Genomic DNA, 19,233 nt, shown 5'->3' with positions numbered 1-19,233 from the left:
TGAGCTCCCAGGATGGCAGTTGATTGTCCCCCTCCAGTCAGTTCTCTCCTAGAAAAAAACCATGAGAAAAGACACACGAACACTGGATATTTATGATATATCTACACAAATTATTTAAATAGTAGTCATAGTGATAAGTGTTATATTGTTTATATATACTACCACCAGTGTTCAGTGAAAGTAAGTGGTAGACCCACTAGTTACCAAAAAACAAACAAGAAAATACCGAAGAGGACCCATGGACAAGAGAAAACCAGACAAGATATAATCTTCAATAGATACCTTTATTAATAATAAATCAGTGGTGGTATAAAATACCATAAAACCCCTGATGAAGGATTAACCCCTTCACTACCAAGGGTGGTTTGCACGTTAACTACCGGGCCAATTTTTACAATTCTGACCACTGTACCTTTATGAGGTCATAACTCTGGAACGCTTTCATGGATCCTGGTGATTCTGACATTGTTTTCTCGTGACATATTGTACTTCATGTTAGTGGTAAAATTGCATTCAAATAACTTGCGTTTATTTGTGAAAAAAACGGAAATTTGGCGAAAATTTTGAAAATTTCGCAATTTTCCAACTTTGAATTTTTATGCCCTTAAATCACAGCGATACGGCACACAAAAAACTTAATACATAACATTTCCCACATGTTTACTTTACATCAGCACAATTTTGCAACCAAAATTTTTTTTTGCTAGGAAGTTATAAGGGTTAAAAATTGACCAGCGATTTCTCATTTTTGCAACACCATTTTATTTTTAGGGACCACTTCACATTTGAAGCCACTTTGAGGGGTCTATATGATAGAAAATACCCAAAAGTGACACCATTCTAAAAACTGCACCCCTCAAGGTGCTTAAAACCACATTCAAGAAGTTTATTAACCCTTTAGGTGCGTCACAGGAATTTTTTGAATATTAAAAAAAAAATGAACATTTAACTTTTTTTCACAAAAAAAATACTTCAGGTTCAATTTTCTTTATTTTACCAAGGGTAACAGGAGAAATTGGACTGCAAAAGTTATTGTGCAATTTGTCCTGACTACGCTGATACCTGATATGTGGGGGGGAACCACTGTTTCGGCGCATGGCAGAGCTCAGAATGGAAGGAGCGCCGTTTGACTTTTTCAATGCAAAATTGGCTGGAATTCAGATCGGACGCCATGTCACGTTTGGCGAGCCCCTGATGTACCTAAACAGTGGAAACCCCCCCAAGTGACCCCATTTTGGAAACTAGACCCCCCAAGGAACTTATCTAGATATGTGGTGAGAACTTTGAACCCACAAGGGCTTCACAGAAGTTTATAACGTACAGCGGTACAATTAAAAAATCATATTTTTTCCACAAAAATGATCTTTTCACCCACAATTTTTATTTTTCCAAGGGTAACAGGACCCTAAAAGTTATTGTGCAATTTGTCCTGAGTACGCTGATACCCCATATGTGGGTGTAAATGACTATTTGGGCGCATAGCAGAGCTCGGAAGGGAAGCAGCGCCATTTGACGTTTTTGGCTAGAATTGAGATCGGACACCATGTCGCGATTGGAAAACCCCTGATGTACCAAAACAGTGGAAACCCCCCACAAATGACACCATTTTGGAATCTAGACCCCCCAAGGAACTTATCTAGATGTGTGGTGAGAACTTTGAACCCCCAAGGGCTTCACAGAAGTTTATAACGTACAGCAGTACAATTAAAAAATCATATTTTTTCCACAAAAATGATCTTTTCACCCTCAATTCTTATTTTTCCAAAAGTAACAGGACCCTAAAAGATATTGTGCAATTTATCCTGAGTACGCTGATACCCCACATGTGGGTGTAAACCACTATTTGGGCGTATGGCAGAGCTCGGAAGGGAAGCAGCGCCATTTGACGTTTTTGGCTGGAATTGAGATCGGACACCATGTCGCATTAGGAAAGCCCCTGATGTACCAAAACAGTAGAAACCCCCCACAAATGACACCATTTTGGAAACTAGACCCCTCAAGGAACTTATCTAGATGTGTGGTGAGCACTTTGAACCCCCCAGTGCTTCACTGAAGTTTATAACGTCCGGGCGTGAAAATAAAAAAATCGTATTTTTTCCACAAACATGATCTTTTAGTCCCCATTTTTTTATTTTCCCAAGGGTAACAGGAGAAATTGGACCCCAAAAGTTGTTGTCCAATTTGTGCTGAGTACGCTGATACCTCATATGTGGGAGAAAACTACTGTATGGGCACACGTCAGGGCTCGGAAGGGAAGTAGTGACGTTTTGGAATGCAGACTTTGATGGAATGATCTGCAGGTGTCATGTTGCGTTTGGAGAGCCCCTGATGTACCTAAACAGTGGAAACCCCCCACAAGTGACCCCATTTTGGAAACTAGACCCCCTAATGAACTTATCTAGATGTGTGGTGAGCACTTTGAACCCCCCAGTGCTTCACAGAAGTTTATAACGACCGGGCGTGAAAATAAAAAAATCGTATTTTTTCCACAAACATGATCTTTTAGTCCCCATTTTTTTATTTTCCCAAGGGTAACAGGAGAAATTGGACCCCAAAACTTGTTGTCCAATTTGTCCTGAGTACGCTGATACCTCATATGTGGGAGAAAACTACTGTATGGGCACACGTCGGGGCTCGGAAGGGAAGTAGTGACGTTTTGGAATGCAGACTTTGATGGAATGGTCTGCGGGTGTCATGTTGCGTTTGGAGAGCCCCTGATGTACCTAAACAGTGGAAACCCCCCACAAGTGACCCCATTTTGGAAACTAGACCCCCTAATGAACTTATCTAGATGTGTGGTGAGCACTTTGAACCCCCCAGTGCTTCACAGAAGTTTATAACGACCGGGCGTGAAAATAAAAATATCGTATTTTTTCAACAAACATCATCTTTTAGTCCCCATTTTTTTTATTTTCCCAAGGGTAACAGGAGAAATTGGACCCCAAAAGTTGTTGTCCAATTTGTCCTGAGTACGCTGATATCTCATATGTGGGAGAAAACTACTGTATGGGCACACGTCGGGGCTCGGAAGGGAAGTAGTGACGTTTTGGAATGCAGACTTTGATGGATTGGTATGCGGGTGTCATGTGCATTTGGAGAGCCCCTGATGTACCTAAACTATTGAAACTCCCCACAAGTGACCCCATTTTGGAAACTAGACCCCCCACGGAGCTTATCTAGATGTGTGGAGAGCACTTTGAACCCCCAAGTGCTTCACAGAAGTTTATAACGCCTGGGCGTGAAAATAAAAAAAACATTTTTTTCCGCAAAATTATATTTTTGCCCCCAATTTTTTATTTTCCTAAGGGTAACAGGAGAAATTGGACCCCAAAAGTTGTTGTCCAATTTGTCCTGAGTACGCTGATATCTCATATGTGGGAGAAAACTACTGTATGGGCACACGTCGGGGCTCGGAAGGGAAGTAGTGACGTTTTGGAATGCAGACTTTGATGGATTGGTATGCGGGTGTCATGTGCATTTGGAGAGCCCCTGATGTACCTAAACTATTGAAACTCCCCACAAGTGACCCCATTTTGGAAACTAGACCCCCCACGGAGCTTATCTAGATGTGTGGAGAGCACTTTGAACCCCCAAGTGCTTCACAGAAGTTTATAACGCCTGGGCGTGAAAATAAAAAAAACATTTTTTTCCGCAAAATTATATTTTTGCCCCCAATTTTTTATTTTCCTAAGGGTAACAGGAGAAATTGGACCCCAAAAGTTGTTTTGTAATTTGTCCTGAGTAGGCTGATACCCTACATGTGGGGGTAAAACACTGTTTGGGCACATGGCAGAGCTTGGAAGGGAAGGAGCACCATTTGACTTTTTCAACGCAGAATTGGCTGGAATTGAGATCAGACGCCATGTTGCCTTTGGAGAGCACCTGATGTGCCCAAACAGTGGAAACCCCCAATTATAACTCCAACCCTAACCTCAACACACCCCTAACCCTAATCTGAGCCCTAGCCCTAACCCTATCCCTAACCCTAGCCCTAACCCTAGCCTTAACCCTAGCCCTAACCCTAGCCCTAACCCTAGCCCTAACCCTAGCCCTAACCCTAGCCCTAACCCTAGCCCTAACCCTACCCTAACCCTAGCGGGAAAATGGAAATAAATACATTTTCTTTTAGTTTTATTATTTTTCCCTAACTAAGGGGGTGATAACGGGGGGTTTGATTTACTATTTATGGCGGTTTTTATGTTTGGTGGCTGTCGCACGCTAAAAGACACTTTTTATTGTAAAAATAGTTTTTGCATCACCACATATTGTGAGCTATAATTTTTCCATATTTTGACCCACCGAGTCATGTGAGGTCTTATTTTTTGCGGGACGAGTTGTCGTTTTTATTGGTACCATTTTCGGGCACGTGACATTTTTTGATCGCTTTTTATTCCGATTTTTGGGATGCAGAATGAACAAAAACCAGCTTTTCATGAATTTCTTTTGGGGGGTGCGTTTACACCGTTCCGCGTGCGGTAAAATTGATAACGCGTTTTTATTCTTCGGGTCAGTACGGTTACAGCGATACCTCATTTAGGTCGTTTTTTTATGTTTTGTCGGTTTTTTGCAATGAAAACAATTTTATATAAAAAATAATTATTTTTGTATCGCTTTATTCTGCGAGCTATAACTTTTTTATTTTTTTGCGGATGATGCTGTATGGTGGCTCGTTTTTTGCGGGACAAGATGACGTTTTCAGCGGTACCATGGATATTTATATGCGTCTTTTTGATCGCGCGTTATTACACTTTTTGTTCGGTGGTATGATAATAAATCATTATTTTTTGCTTCGTTTTTTATTTTTATTTTTTAAGGGGTTCGCTAAAGGGGTTAACTAATGGAACAGTTTTATAGGGCAGGTCATTACGGACGCGGCGATACCAAATATGTGTACTTTTATTGTTTTGTTTTTTTTTTATTTTCAAAAAATGGATTTATTGGGGAATATTTTTTTTTTTTTAACTAATTTATTTAGCGATTTTTTTTAAATTATTTTTAACACTTTTTTTTTTTTTTTTTTACTTTATTACCTTGTCCCAGGTGGGACATCACTGTCCTGTGACAGATCGCTGATCTGTCACATCACAGATCACTGTGACAGATCAGCGATCTGTCACAGGCACTGCTGCAGACTTCCTCATGCCTGCGCTTTGCAGGCACTGAGGAAGCCAGCTTCCTCAGGCCCCCGAAGGCCCCCGTCGCCATCTTGGATTCGGGGGCCTGGAGGAAGGGAGTCCCCCGCAGCAGCGCTGCACATTGCGCTGCCGTGGGGGGCTCAGGGAAGCAAGGAGGGAGCCCCCTCCCTGCCGATGCTTCCCTTTAACCCCCGGTACACCGCGATCGCGTTTGATCGCGGTGTGCAAGGGGTTAACGTGTCGGGGGCGGTCCGTGACCGCCCCTGACACATTGTGCCGGGTGTCAGCTATGATAATTAGCTGACACTCGGCCGCGATCAGCGGCGCTCACCACGTGGGCGCCGCTGATCGCGATGACGTAATATTCCGTCCATGGTAATTAGGTCCATGGTCACATGGACGGAATATTACGTCAATTGTAGGTAAGGGGTTAATTCCGAAACGTGCGTCGGGGAGCACAATTGTGAGACGTGCTGGACCTTAAAGGTATATTAATTTTTGGCATTCTTATTCAAGCATTCATTTATTCCTAGCGGTTTATTTGCACAGCAATGTGGTGAAGTCTTTTTTGCACACTGCACTTCAGCAAGCAGTGGTCTTATCTAAACTCCATATTGGTGCATGGCACTTCACATATTATACCACGTTTAGTTTTGAACAGCAATTTGTTGCAAACCTCCCCCCCTTCTTTTGCACAGGCACACTGCACTTTAGTAAGCAGTGTTTCTAGAAGCTGATTCACGTTGCAGTATTTCACTGTTTATGAGATTATTATTTGTTACAAATTTCCACTGTATTATTTTATTTTTAAACACAAAACTTTTTCACAGTATTATACATTTTTTATTAAAAGGAATTTATTATTTATTTATACTTTTTTATTTTATTATTTATTATAAAAAAATTTTTAGGAATATTAAAATATATATTTTTGTATGAATGCATATGTAAATACCATATAATTGGTCCAAGCAATATAATAATTTTTTACTATTGTGTAAAATTGTCCCACTTGTGCTTAGTGTTTTTTATATTAATTTTATGGTATTTTATACCACCACTGATTTATTATTAATAAAGGTATCTATTGAAAATTATATCTTGTCTGGTTTTCTCTTGTCCATGGGTCCTCTTCGGTATTTTCTTGTTTGGTTTTTAGAAAAAAACCATGAGGTCCGCAAAAGTCTATCCAAGAGGCAACAGTGGCCTCTTGTGGTCGAAGTCAGATAAGGCAAGTCTATTCACCATCATCTCACAACATCATGTGACTGCTGGGATACACATCACTGGAATGGTGCTCACCCAGGAGGGGAGTATGTGTATTCACTATTTTACCTAGGGCACTTTAGCACTTAAAAAGAGGATGTCCAGTAATGGACAACCCCTTTATTGGTCAATAAATCCATATGTCTTTGGTGTCTTGCTTACTGAAACTGTGCCGGCGTCACCTCTGTGACTGAAAGAGTGAAGCTGCCAGGGAAAATAAAGCTAAATTCCTCCCGGCATCGGAGACCTGAGTGCAGTGACCGCACGGCTTCAGATCGCTATTAACCTGCAGATTAACCCCATATCTACAGGTTAATTGTTATTTTACATAACAGGCTCCCTATAAATTCCAGGCTATCATGGCATCCCATTCATGCAGTGTGTTCACGATATGGAGTGCAAATGGTGGGAGTCTGGGAGAACCGCCCTCTGTCTAGCCATCTTTTGCTGGTATTGTTGGGCCTTGCTTGTAAATATGCTGTAGAAAACAACAGTGTTCTCATGGCTAAGCAGCGCCACCCAAACCCCTCACACTAGAACTTTAGCAGTCTAATAAAATGGAGCTGAAGATATAACAAGAAGCGACTCCAACATATTAAGTTGGCATTATTTTTATTGAAATTATTGGATTTATATAGTTACAAACGAGTACCTTTATACATATTTCTATCTGGTAGATTCGAGCATCCCGTGTGGAACAAATAGAGCAGCAGCTGGAAGAAATACGGAAAATTGAAAACAGAGAACAGTCTACAGAGGTAAAAACACTCCTGCAGGGAGAAACATTACATTGTCATTTAGATTATCTGTATGGAGGATTTATATACAGAAGAGGACTCTACAAAGACAATCCTTCTGCTAGTTTATGCCACACATCAATGTTCCTTAACGCTTATCAAATTCATGTACTATGTATATAATTATCATTCACAGCACATTGTAAGTCATGAACCTACAGAGAAAATTTTTACAGAGACCATCTCCCAAGCTGAGGACAACTCTGCTCAACCAGAAAACAAGGTACTGGTATAATGAAGACTATAACATTACAATTTTTTGCCAGATGAGTAAAAGCATGTATTGACCTTGGAAGTGATCTTATGTATGCACAATGATAAATTCTTGCACAAATTGTAACACCAAATAATGCAATACCTACTCTTCCTTGCAGGTTGAGGTTGTGTTCTGGCTTTTGTCCATGTTGGCCACACGCGATAAAGACGACATGTCACGTACTTTGCTGGCCATGTCCAGCTCACAGGACAGTTGTCAGGCAATGCGTAGATCTGGCTGTCTCCCACTACTACTGCAGATCCTACATGAAACCGAACGGGATGGAAGAACGCTTGAATCACAGAGTTTCAAAGATGCCCGCATGCGAGCAAACGCTGCGTTTCACAATGTCATCTTCTCCCAACCAGATGAAGGTCAAGCTAAAAAGGAGATGAGAGTCCTCCACATTCTGGAACAGATACGTTCATACACAGAGACCTGCTGGGATTGGATGCTAAGTCATGAGCAGAAGGATGGTGTGCATGATAGCAGTCTAGGTATATATATCTATCTATTCCAGGCAACCTGTCAGTAAGATCCCGTGCCTAGTTTAGGTCACATTCAGTGTTATGTGTCTGGTCCAGGGCAAATTTTATGCTGGGCTTCTCTACTCTGGTTTCTCTTGCCTGGGGTACAAAACATTATTTTCTCAATCAGGTGTTTTCAGTAGTTTTCATCCCCATACCCCTGTTCTGTTTGGGCTATTGATAAGGTGTAAAGAGAATTAATAGTAAATTATATGGACAGCCTAACTTAGCAATGTTGTTGAACGTCAAATAAACTGAAATTAAGAATTTTGTGTAAGAAATAGCCGCACTGCGAAATCCCTCCATCTAATAGATCAGATTTTAAAACCTTAATACTCATTGCGTTTGGACTAAAAGAAAAAAAAGTATGTGTAATAGCCCTGTCATTGATAAGAGACTACATTCATTATGAAACTGATAATATGAGAAATGTGAATATATAGCATGGAAAGTCAGGTGCTTTAGTTGCTGCATTCTGTGGTATACGCTTAACAAGAGTATGTAGGGAAGACATCCTAGAAGTCAAATAAGGTGTTTCTTTTAGTTCCAGTGCCCGTAGAACCCCAAATCTGCCAAGCCAGCTGTGCCATTATGAAATTATCGTTTGATGAAGAATATCGAAGAGCAATGAATGAGCTAGGCAAGTATTTCATATTGAACCAATTTCATCTTTGTAATTCCTAAAGATTTATTAACTGCATGCAATAAGTATCTGCACAGACAGAAAGGCAACAGCAGGGAGGATAGATTCTTCAGAAGAATGTATTAGTCCTATGCCTGTAGTAGGAGAAATGCAGATATAGACAATACACCCTGAGACTTTATATGTTGCATCTTATTTTCTTTGGCTTGCATTTCTTAGGTGGTCTGCAATCAATTGCAGAGCTTCTAGAGGTAGACTACCAGATGCACCGTATGATCCGTGACCCTCTTAGCTTGGCACTGCGGCGCTATGCAGGAATGGCACTCACCAATCTCACTTTTGGTGATGTGGTGAACAAGGTGAGTGAAAAATAGCTTAGCATTAAAGGCCCCGTCACACACAGCGAGATCGCTGATTTTGTGACGCCACAACAATGTCGCCAGCGATATCGCTGTGTGTGACATGTATCAGGACCAGCCCCCCTGCCGGGTATCGCTGATCGCCCTCGAACATCCTGGGCCATTTTTTGATCGTTGGTCTCCCGCTGGCCAGCGCGCATCTCTGCGTGTGGCAGCGGGAGAGCAACGATCAGCGACGCTGGGAGCTGGTTTCCAATATGAACAGCGGGTATCTAAGAGCTGCGTGGCTCTTAGATACCTGCTGTTTACATTGGATACCAGCTTGCTCGCTGGTCCTGATCGCTGGTGGGTCTGTCTATGTGACAGCTCACCAGCAATCGGCTAACTACCCTGCGTGCAGGATTATTAGGCAAGTTGTATTTGAGAGGATTCTTTTTATTATTGAACAATAACTATGTTCTCAATCAACCCAAAAGACTCATAAATAACAAAGATTAATTTTTTTGGAAGTTGGAGTGGGTTTTTCTAGATTTGGCTATTTTAGGAGGATATGTTTTTTCAGGTAACTATTACTGTGCAGAATTATTAGGCAGCTTAATAAAAACCAAATATATACCCATCTCACTTGTTTATTTTCACCAGGTAAACCAATATAACAACACAAAATTTAGAAATAAACACTTCTGACATTTAAAAAAAAAAAAAAAATCAGTGACTAATATAGCCACCTTTCTTTACGATGACACTCAAAAGCCTTCCATCCATAGAAAAGCCCTCCATCCATAGATTCTGTCAATTGCTTGATCTGTTTACGATCAACATTGCGTGCAGCAGCCACCACAGCTTCCCAGACACTGTTCCGAGAGGCTTACTGTTTTCCCTCCTTGTAGATCTCACATTTTATGAGGGACCACAGGTTCTCTATGGGGTTCAGATAAGGTGAACAAGGGGGCCATGTCATTATTTTTTCTTCTTTTAGACCTTTACTGGCCAGCCACGCTGTGGAGTATTTGGATGCATGCGATAGAGCATTGTCCTGCATGAAAAGCATGTTTTTCTTGAACGATACCGACTTCTTCCTGTACCACTGCTTGAAGAAGGTGTCTTCCAGAAACTGGCAGTAGGTCTGGGAGTTGAGCTTCACTCCATCCTCAACCCGAGAAGGTCCCACAAGTTCATCTTTGATGATACCAGCCCATACCAGTACCCCACCTCCACCTTGCTGGCGTCTGAGTCGGAGTGGTGCTCTCTGCCCTTTACTGATCCAGCCTCGGGCCCATCCATCTGGCCCATCAAGAGTCACTCTCATTTCATCAGTCCAGAAAACCTTAGAAAAATCAGTCTTAAGATATTTCTTGGCCCAGTCTTGAGGATTTATCTTATGTTTCTTGTTCAAAGGTGGTCATTTTTCAGCCTTCCTTACCTTGGCCATGTCCCTGAGTATGGCACACCTTGTGCTTTTTGATACTCCAGTAACGTTGCAGCTCTGAAATATGGCAAATGGCATCTTGGCAACTTGAAGCTTGATTTTCCTCAATTCATTGGCAGTTATTTTGCGCCTTTTTTTATCAACACGCTTCTTCTGACCCTGTTGGCTATTTGCCATGAAATGCTTGATTATTCCGTGATCACGCTTCAAAAGTTTGGCAATTTCAAGACTGCTGCATCCCTCTGCAAGACATCTCACAAATCTTTATTCTGACCCATTTTGCCAAAGGAAAGGAAGTTGCCTAATAATTAAGCACACCTTATATAGGGTTTTGATGTCATTAGACCACACCCCTCCTCATTACAGAGATGCAAATCACCTGATTTACATAATTGGCAGTTGGCTTTCAAACCTATACAGCTTGCAGTAGGACAACATGTATAAAAAGGATGATATGATCAAAATACTCATTTGCCTAATAATTCTGCACACAGTGTATGTCCCAGCAATCCCATCCACGTCGGATCGTTGGTGGGATCGCTGGGACATTGAAACGTGTAACGGGGCCTTAACTCTAGCATTACAGCATATGTCTGATGTTTAAGTTTGATCATAATACTAAGACGTTCATTGTCAACTACAGTATATAACTCTGGCTGTATATAGTCACCACTAGAAGGTAGTTATACTAACCAAATATGCAAACATTCATCTATATATATATAATCGTCTTATCATGTCTGTCTGTAACCGAAATCCCGCGTCGCTGATTGGTTGAGCCCGGCCGGCCGCGACCAATCAGCGACGCAGGATTTCCGTGACAAACAGACAGACAGGTACTGTTTGATAATGGGTATGGCGCCAGAGATCGCAATCTCCGGCGCCATACTTACCTACTTACCTCACCGGGAGGAGCGTTGCCGCGGCGCTTCTCTTCTTACGGTGACCGAGGCAGGAGGCTGGGGGAGGAGTGTGGCACTGACGCCGGAGTACGCGCACACATTTGCAGTGTGTCTTCAGGAAAATGGCGCCGGACAGTGCGGGGTGGGCATGCGCGTACTCCGGCGCCAGTGCCACACTCCTCCCCCAGCCTCCGGCAGAATGGGACAGCGCTGGACCACAGGAAAGATAGGTGAGTAAAAATGTTTTTTTTTTTGTATGTGTGCAGTTTCCTTGGGGTGAAGGGGACCATACATACCAGGAAAGGGGGGTGAGGGGTACCATTCATACCACGAAAGGGGGATGAGGGGTACCATGCATACCACGAAAGGGGGGTGAGGGGTACCATGCATACCATGAAAGGGGTGTGAGGGGACCATGCATACCACGAAAGGGGAGTGAGGGGACCATGCATACCAGCAAAGGGGGGGTGACGGGACCATGCATACCAGGAAAGGGGGGTGAGGGGACCATGCATACCACGAAAGGGGGGTGAGGGGACCATGCATACCAGCAAAGGGGGGGTGACGGGACCATGCATACCAGGAAGGGGGGTGAGGGGTACCATGCATACCACGTAAGGGGGGTGAGAGGACCATGCATACCATGAAAGGGGGGGTGAGGGGACCATGCATACCACGAGAGGGGGGTGAGGGGACCATGCATACCACGAAAGGGGAGTGAGGGGACCATGCATACCAAGAAAGGGTGGTGAGAGGACCATGCATACCACAAAAGGGGAGTGAGGGGACCATGCATACCACCAAAGGGGGGTGAGGGGACCATGCATACCAGCAAAGGGGGGTGACGTGACAATGCATACCAGGAAAGGGGGGTGAGGGGTACTATGCATACCATGAAAGGGGGGTGAGAGGACCATGCATACCACGAAAGGGAGGTGAGGGAACCATGCATACCAGCAAAGGGGGGTGACGGGACCATGCATACCAGGAAAGGGGGTGAGGGGGACCATGCATACCAGGATAGGGGAGGTGAGGGGGACCATGCATACCAGGAAAGGGGGGTGAGGGGACCATGCATACCAGGAAAGGGGGGTGATGGGACCATGCATACCAGGAAAGGGGGGTGAGGGGGACCATGCATAACTGGAAAGGGGGGTGAGAGGACCATGCATACCAGGAAAGGGGGTGAGGGGGATCATGCATACCAGGATAAGGGGGGTGAGGGGACCATGCATACCAGGATAAGGGGGGTGAGGGGACCATGCATACCAGGAAAGGGGGGTGAGGGGGACCATGCATAACTGGAAAGGGGGGTGAGAGGACCATGCATACCAGGATAAGGGGGGTGAGGGGACCATGCATACCAGTATAAGGGGGGGTGAGGGGACCATGCATACCAGTATAAGGGGGGGTGAGGGGGACCATGCAGACCAGGAAGGGGGGGGAAACGGGACCATGCATACCAGCAAAGGGGGGGCGAGAGGACCATGCATACCAGGATTGGGGGGTGAGGGGTAGCATGCATATCAGGATTGGGGGTGAGAGGACCATGCATACCAGGATTGGGGGGTGCATTATTGCATTATTATTAAATCTTCATAAAGAAACTACATATATATTCTAGAATACCCGATGCGTTAGAATCGGGCCACCATCTAGTTACTAATAATATTCTTTGTTGTTATTGAACATGTCAGTTTATCTAAAATTCTGTGTAGTTTTATATGAGCAATCTTCAGTGGGTAATGATAATAACTGCTATCACCCTATTCCCTATCGCACAGGCTACCTTGTGCTCCCGACGTGGCTGCATGCAGGCCATTGTGGCTCACTTGGCATCTGAGAGTGAAGAACTTCAGCAGGTACATTTTCTGTATACTCTCTGCACATGATTTGTTCATCATTTCATACATTGTGCATATAGTGTATACCGGTATTTACTTGATATTATCATTTTCCAGGTGGCATCAAGTATTTTGAGAAATTTGTCGTGGCGAGCAGATATCAACAGTAAGAAAATTTTGCGTGAAATAGGCAGTGTTGTCAGTTTAATGCAGTGTGCATTATGTGCCAGCAAGGTAAGAAACATGTCTTGGCGATACTTGTCTTATGGAACACTTTCGGTACAATAATTTACAAGTAATTTTTGTCATGCTAGGAGTCTACACTGAAAAGTGTGTTGAGCGCCTTATGGAATTTGTCTGCCCATAGCACTGAGAACAAGGCGTCTGTCTGTTCCGTTGATGGATCACTTGGTTTTTTGGTGAGCACCCTGACTTACAAGTGTCAGAGCAACTCATTGTCTATCATAGAGAGTGGAGGAGGTATCCTCAGAAACGTATCCAGTCTAATTGCCACTCATGATGACTACAGGTAAAGACTGTCCCGGTATTTCCCTCTTCTTCTATGTGCACAATTCAGTATATTTTACATTTTAGGTTAAGCTAGCATTGTACAATAGTGGCTATATGAGGTATCTAATTTTGATTCAATGCTGGTGTCTTCACTCTTCCCCCAGCCTTAAGTACTTGTTTTTGGTAACACGTGATGTCCATGTACGCAAACGACTCCACATGGACACAGGGGTGAACCTAGCCTCTCCGCCGCCTGAGGCGAACTGCACAACGGCGCCCCCCCTAGTAAATTTTTAAAATCGGTAGTAATTAATCTGGTTCATACAGATTCATGTCTATCCTGTAAAAATTTGTACAATAGTGGACATTTTAATTTAGAGAAATAGAGAAAAGATGTCTGAACACAAGGATATCAGCGCCATCACTGCACATACAAGAACCACACAGAAGAATCCAGAAGAGGGGTCTATATACCACACACGATGTGTATGACCTGTATACACCATACACTACACTCTATATACCGCACACGATGTGTATGACCTGTATACACCATACACTACACTCTATATACCGCACATGATGTGTATGACCTGTATACACCATACGCTACACTCTATATACCGCACATGATGTGTATGACCTGTATACACCATACACTACACTCTATATACCGCACACGATGTGTATGACCTGTATACACCATACACTACACTCTATATACCGCACATGATGTGTATGACCTGTATACACCATACGCTACACTCTATATACCGCACATGATGTGTATGACCTGTATACACCATACGCTACACTCTATATACCGCACATGATGTGTATGACCTGTATACACCATACACTACACTCTATATACCGCACATGATGTGTATGACCTGTATACACCATACACTACACTCTATATACCACACACGATGTGTATGACCTGTATACACCATACACTACACTCTATATACCGCACATGATGTGTATGACCTGTATACACCATACGCTACACTCTATATACCGCACATGATGTGTATGACCTGTATACACCATACGCTACACTCTATATACCGCACATGATGTGTATGACCTGTATACACCATACACTACAATATATATACCGCACACGATGTGTATGTCCTGTATACACCATACACTACAGTTTATATACCACACACGATGTGTATGACCTGTATACACCATACACTACAGTTTATATACCGCACACGATGTGTATGACCTGTATACACCATACACTACAGTATATATACCGCACATGATGTGTATGACCTGTATACACCATACGCTACACTCTATATACCGCACATGATGTGTATGACCTGTATACACCATACGCTACACTCTATATACCGCACATGATGTGTATGACCTGTATACACCATACACTACAGTATATATACCGCACATGATGTGTATGACCTGTATACACCATACACTACAATATATATACTGCACATGATGTGTATGACCTGTATACACCATACACTACAGTTTATATACCACACATGATGTGTATGACCTGTATACACCATACACTACAGTATATATACACCACACACGATGTGTATGACCTGTATACACCATACACTACAGTTTATATACCGCACACGATGTGTATGTCCTGTATACACCATACACTACAGTATATATACACCACACACGATGTGTATGACCTGTATACACCATACACTACAGTTTATATACACCACACACGATGTGTATGACCTGTATACACCATACACTACAGTATATATACACCACACACGATGTGTATGTCCTGTATACACCATACACTACAGTTTATATACACCACACACGATGTGTATGACCTGTATACACCATACACTACAGTATATATACACCACACACGATGTGTATGACCTGTATACACCATACACTACAGTTTATATACACCACACACGATGTGTATGACCTGTATACACCATACACTACAGTATACACTCACTGGCCACTTTATTAGGTACACCATGCTAGTAAGGGGTTGGACCCCCTTTTGCCTTCAGAACTGCCTCAATTCTTCGTGGCAGAGATTCAACAAGGTGCTGGAAGCATTCCTCAGAGATTTTGGACCATATTGACATGATGGCATCACACAGTTGGCGCAGATTTGTCGGCTGCACATCCCTGATGCGAATCTCCCGTTCCACCACATCCCAAAGATGCTCTATTGGATTGAGATCTGGTGACTGAGGAGGCCATTTGAGTACAGTAAACTCATTGTCATGTTCAAGAAACCAATCTGAGATGATTCGAGCTTTATGACATGGCGCATTATCCTGCTGAAAGTAGCCATCAGATGTTGGGTACATTGTGGTCATAAAGGGATGGACATGGTCAGCAACAATACTCAGGTAGGCTGTGGCGTTGCAACGATGCTCAATTGGTACCAAGGGGCCCAAAGAGTGCCCAGAAAAAATTCCCCACACCATGACACCACCACCACCAGCCTGAACCGTTGATACAAGGCAGGATGGATCCATGCTTTCATGTTGTTTACGCCAAATTCTGACCCTACCATCCGAATGTCGCAGCAGAAATCGAGACTCATCAGACCAGGCAACGTTTTTCCAATCTTCTACTGTCCAATTTCGATGAGCTTGTGCAAATTGTAGCCTCAGTTTCCTGTTCTTAGCTGAGAGGAGTGGTACCCAGTGTGGTCTTCTGCTGCTGTAGCCCATCTGCCTCAAAGTTCGACGCACTGTGCGTTCAGAGATGCTCTTCTGCCTACCTTGGTTGTAACGGGTGGCAATTTGAGTCACTGTTGCCTTTCTATCAGCTCGAACCAGTCTGCCCATTCTCCTCTGACCTCTGGCATCAACATGGCATTTCCGGCCACAGAACTGCCGCTCACTGGATTTTTTTTCTTTTTCGGACCATTCTCTGTAAACCCTAGAGATGGTTGTGCGTGAAAATCCCAGTAGATCAGCAGTTTCTGAAATTCTCAGACCAGCCCTTCTGGCACCAACAATCATGCCACGTTCAAAGGCACTCAAATCACCTTTCTTCCCCATACTGATGCTCGGTTTGAACTGCAGGAGATTGTCTTGACCATGTCTACATGCCTAAATGCACTGAGTTGCCGCCATGTGATTGGCTGATTAGAAATTAAGTCTTAACACACAGTTGGACAGGTGTACCTAATAAAGTGGCCAGTGAGTGTATATACACCACACACGATGTGTATGACCTGTATACACCATACACTACAGTTTATATACCACACACGATGTGTATGACCTGTATACACCATACACTACAGTATATATACACCACACACGATGTGTATGACCTGTATACACCATACACTACAGTATATATACACCACACACGATGTGTATGACCTGTATACACCATACACTACAGTATATATACACCACACACGATGTGTATGACCTGTATACACCATACACTACAGTTTATATACCGCACACGATGTGTATGACCTGTATACACCATACACTACAGTTTATATACCACACACGATGTGTATGTCCTGTATACACCATACACTACAGTTTATATACCCCACACACGATGTGTATGACCTGTATACACCATACACTCCACTCTATATACCGCACACGATGTGTATGACCTGTATACACCATACACTACAGTATATATACACCACACACGATGTGTATGACCTGTATACACCATACACTACAGTATATATACACCACACACGATGTGTATGACCTGTATACACCATACACTACAGTATATATACCCCACACACGATGTGTATGACCTGTATACACCATACACTCCACTCTATATACCACACACGATGTGTATGACCTGTATACACCATACACTACAGTATATATACACCACACACGATGTGTATGACCTGTATACACCATACACTACAGTATATATACCCCACACACGATGTGTATGACCTGTATACACCATACACTCCACTCTATATACCGCACACGATGTGTATGACCTGTATACACCATACACTACAGTATATATATACCACACACGATGTGTATGACCTGTATACACCATACACTACACTCTATATACCGCACACGATGTGTATGACCTGTATACATCATACACTACAGTATATATACACCACACACGATGTGTATGACCTGTATACACCATATACTCCACTCTATATACCGCACACGATGTGTATGACCTGTATACATCATACACTACAGTATATATACACCACACACGATGTGTATGACCTGTACACACCATACACTACAGTATATATACACCACACACGATGTGTATGACCTGTATACACCATACACTACAGTTTATATACCACACACGATGTGTATGTCCTGTATACACCATACACTACAGTATATATACACCACACACGATGTGTATGTCCTGTATACACCATACACTACAGTATATATATACCACACACGATGTGTATGACCTGTATACACCATACACTACAGTTTATATACCACACACGATGTGTATGTCCTGTATACACTATACACTACAGTATATATACACCACACACGATGTGTATGTCCTGTATACACCATACACTACAGTATATACAGTATATACCACACACGATGTGTATGACCTGTATACACCATTCAGTACAGTATATATACACCACACACGATGTGTATGACCTGTATACACCATACACTCCACTCTATATACCGCACACAATGTGTATGACCTGTATACACCATACACTACAGTATATATACCACACACGATGTGTATGACCTGTATACACCATATACTCCACTCTATATACCGCACACGATGTGTATGACCTGTATACACCATACACTACAGTATATATACACCACACACGATGTGTATGACCTGTATACATCATACACTACAGTCTATATACCGCACACAATGTGTATGACCTGTATACACCATACACTACAGTATATATGTCGCACACAATGTGTATGACCTGTATACACCATACACTCCACTCTATATACCGCACACGATGTGTATGATGACCTGTAAACACCATACACTACCGCACATGATGTGTATGACCTGTATACACCATACGCTACACTCTATATACCGCACATGATGTGTATGACCTGTATACACCATACGCTACACTCTATATACCGCACATGATGTGTATGACCTGTATACACCATACACTACAGTCTATATACCGCACACGATGTGTATGACCTGTATACACCATACACTCCACTCTATATACCGCATGTAGGGTCGGTAGGCCAGGCTGTGGGGTGGTCCCTCTGGATACCGCGCAGCAACGTATAGACACAAGATGAGGCAGGTTTAGGGTTCAACAGGTCCAAGTTTATTCTCTCACCGTCCGACTGACAGCCCTCACAGTACACCCCAATATCTCCCTCACGGCCATCCATATCCAGGGCCGCTTCCAGCACACCGTACTTTACACTGGGGACGTACATGTACACACTGTTCCCTCTTCACTCTTCGACGCTCCTGTCAGATCCATCACTGTGGCCGCCTTAGACCCGTAAACCAACAGTACTTTTGCTGATCAGT

General features: G+C 43.0%; 1 protein-coding gene across 1 annotated transcript in view; it reads left to right on the top strand.

The window, feature by feature from the left end:
- The window catches only part of APC2 (APC regulator of WNT signaling pathway 2), a 128,500-nt gene that overhangs the window by 93,042 nt on the left and 16,225 nt on the right, over positions 1 to 19,233 (top strand). The window contains exons 8-15 of the mRNA XM_073547199.1: positions 7,079 to 7,159; positions 7,335 to 7,421; positions 7,573 to 7,951; positions 8,526 to 8,621; positions 8,844 to 8,983; positions 13,099 to 13,176; positions 13,276 to 13,392; positions 13,473 to 13,687. Coding sequence (XP_073403300.1) covers positions 7,079 to 7,159; positions 7,335 to 7,421; positions 7,573 to 7,951; positions 8,526 to 8,621; positions 8,844 to 8,983; positions 13,099 to 13,176; positions 13,276 to 13,392; positions 13,473 to 13,687 — 1,193 coding nt within the window. The remainder of the gene's footprint in view (positions 1 to 7,078; positions 7,160 to 7,334; positions 7,422 to 7,572; positions 7,952 to 8,525; positions 8,622 to 8,843; positions 8,984 to 13,098; positions 13,177 to 13,275; positions 13,393 to 13,472; positions 13,688 to 19,233) is intronic.

This window comes from Dendrobates tinctorius, unplaced genomic scaffold (assembly GCF_039654945.1).
Source record: "Dendrobates tinctorius isolate UK_male_01 unplaced genomic scaffold, ASM3965494v1 ptg000011l, whole genome shotgun sequence".
NCBI lineage: Eukaryota > Metazoa > Chordata > Amphibia > Anura > Dendrobatidae > Dendrobates > Dendrobates tinctorius.
The sequence above is the reverse complement of the archived record's forward strand: the minus strand, read 5'-3'. Positions and strand labels throughout refer to the sequence as shown.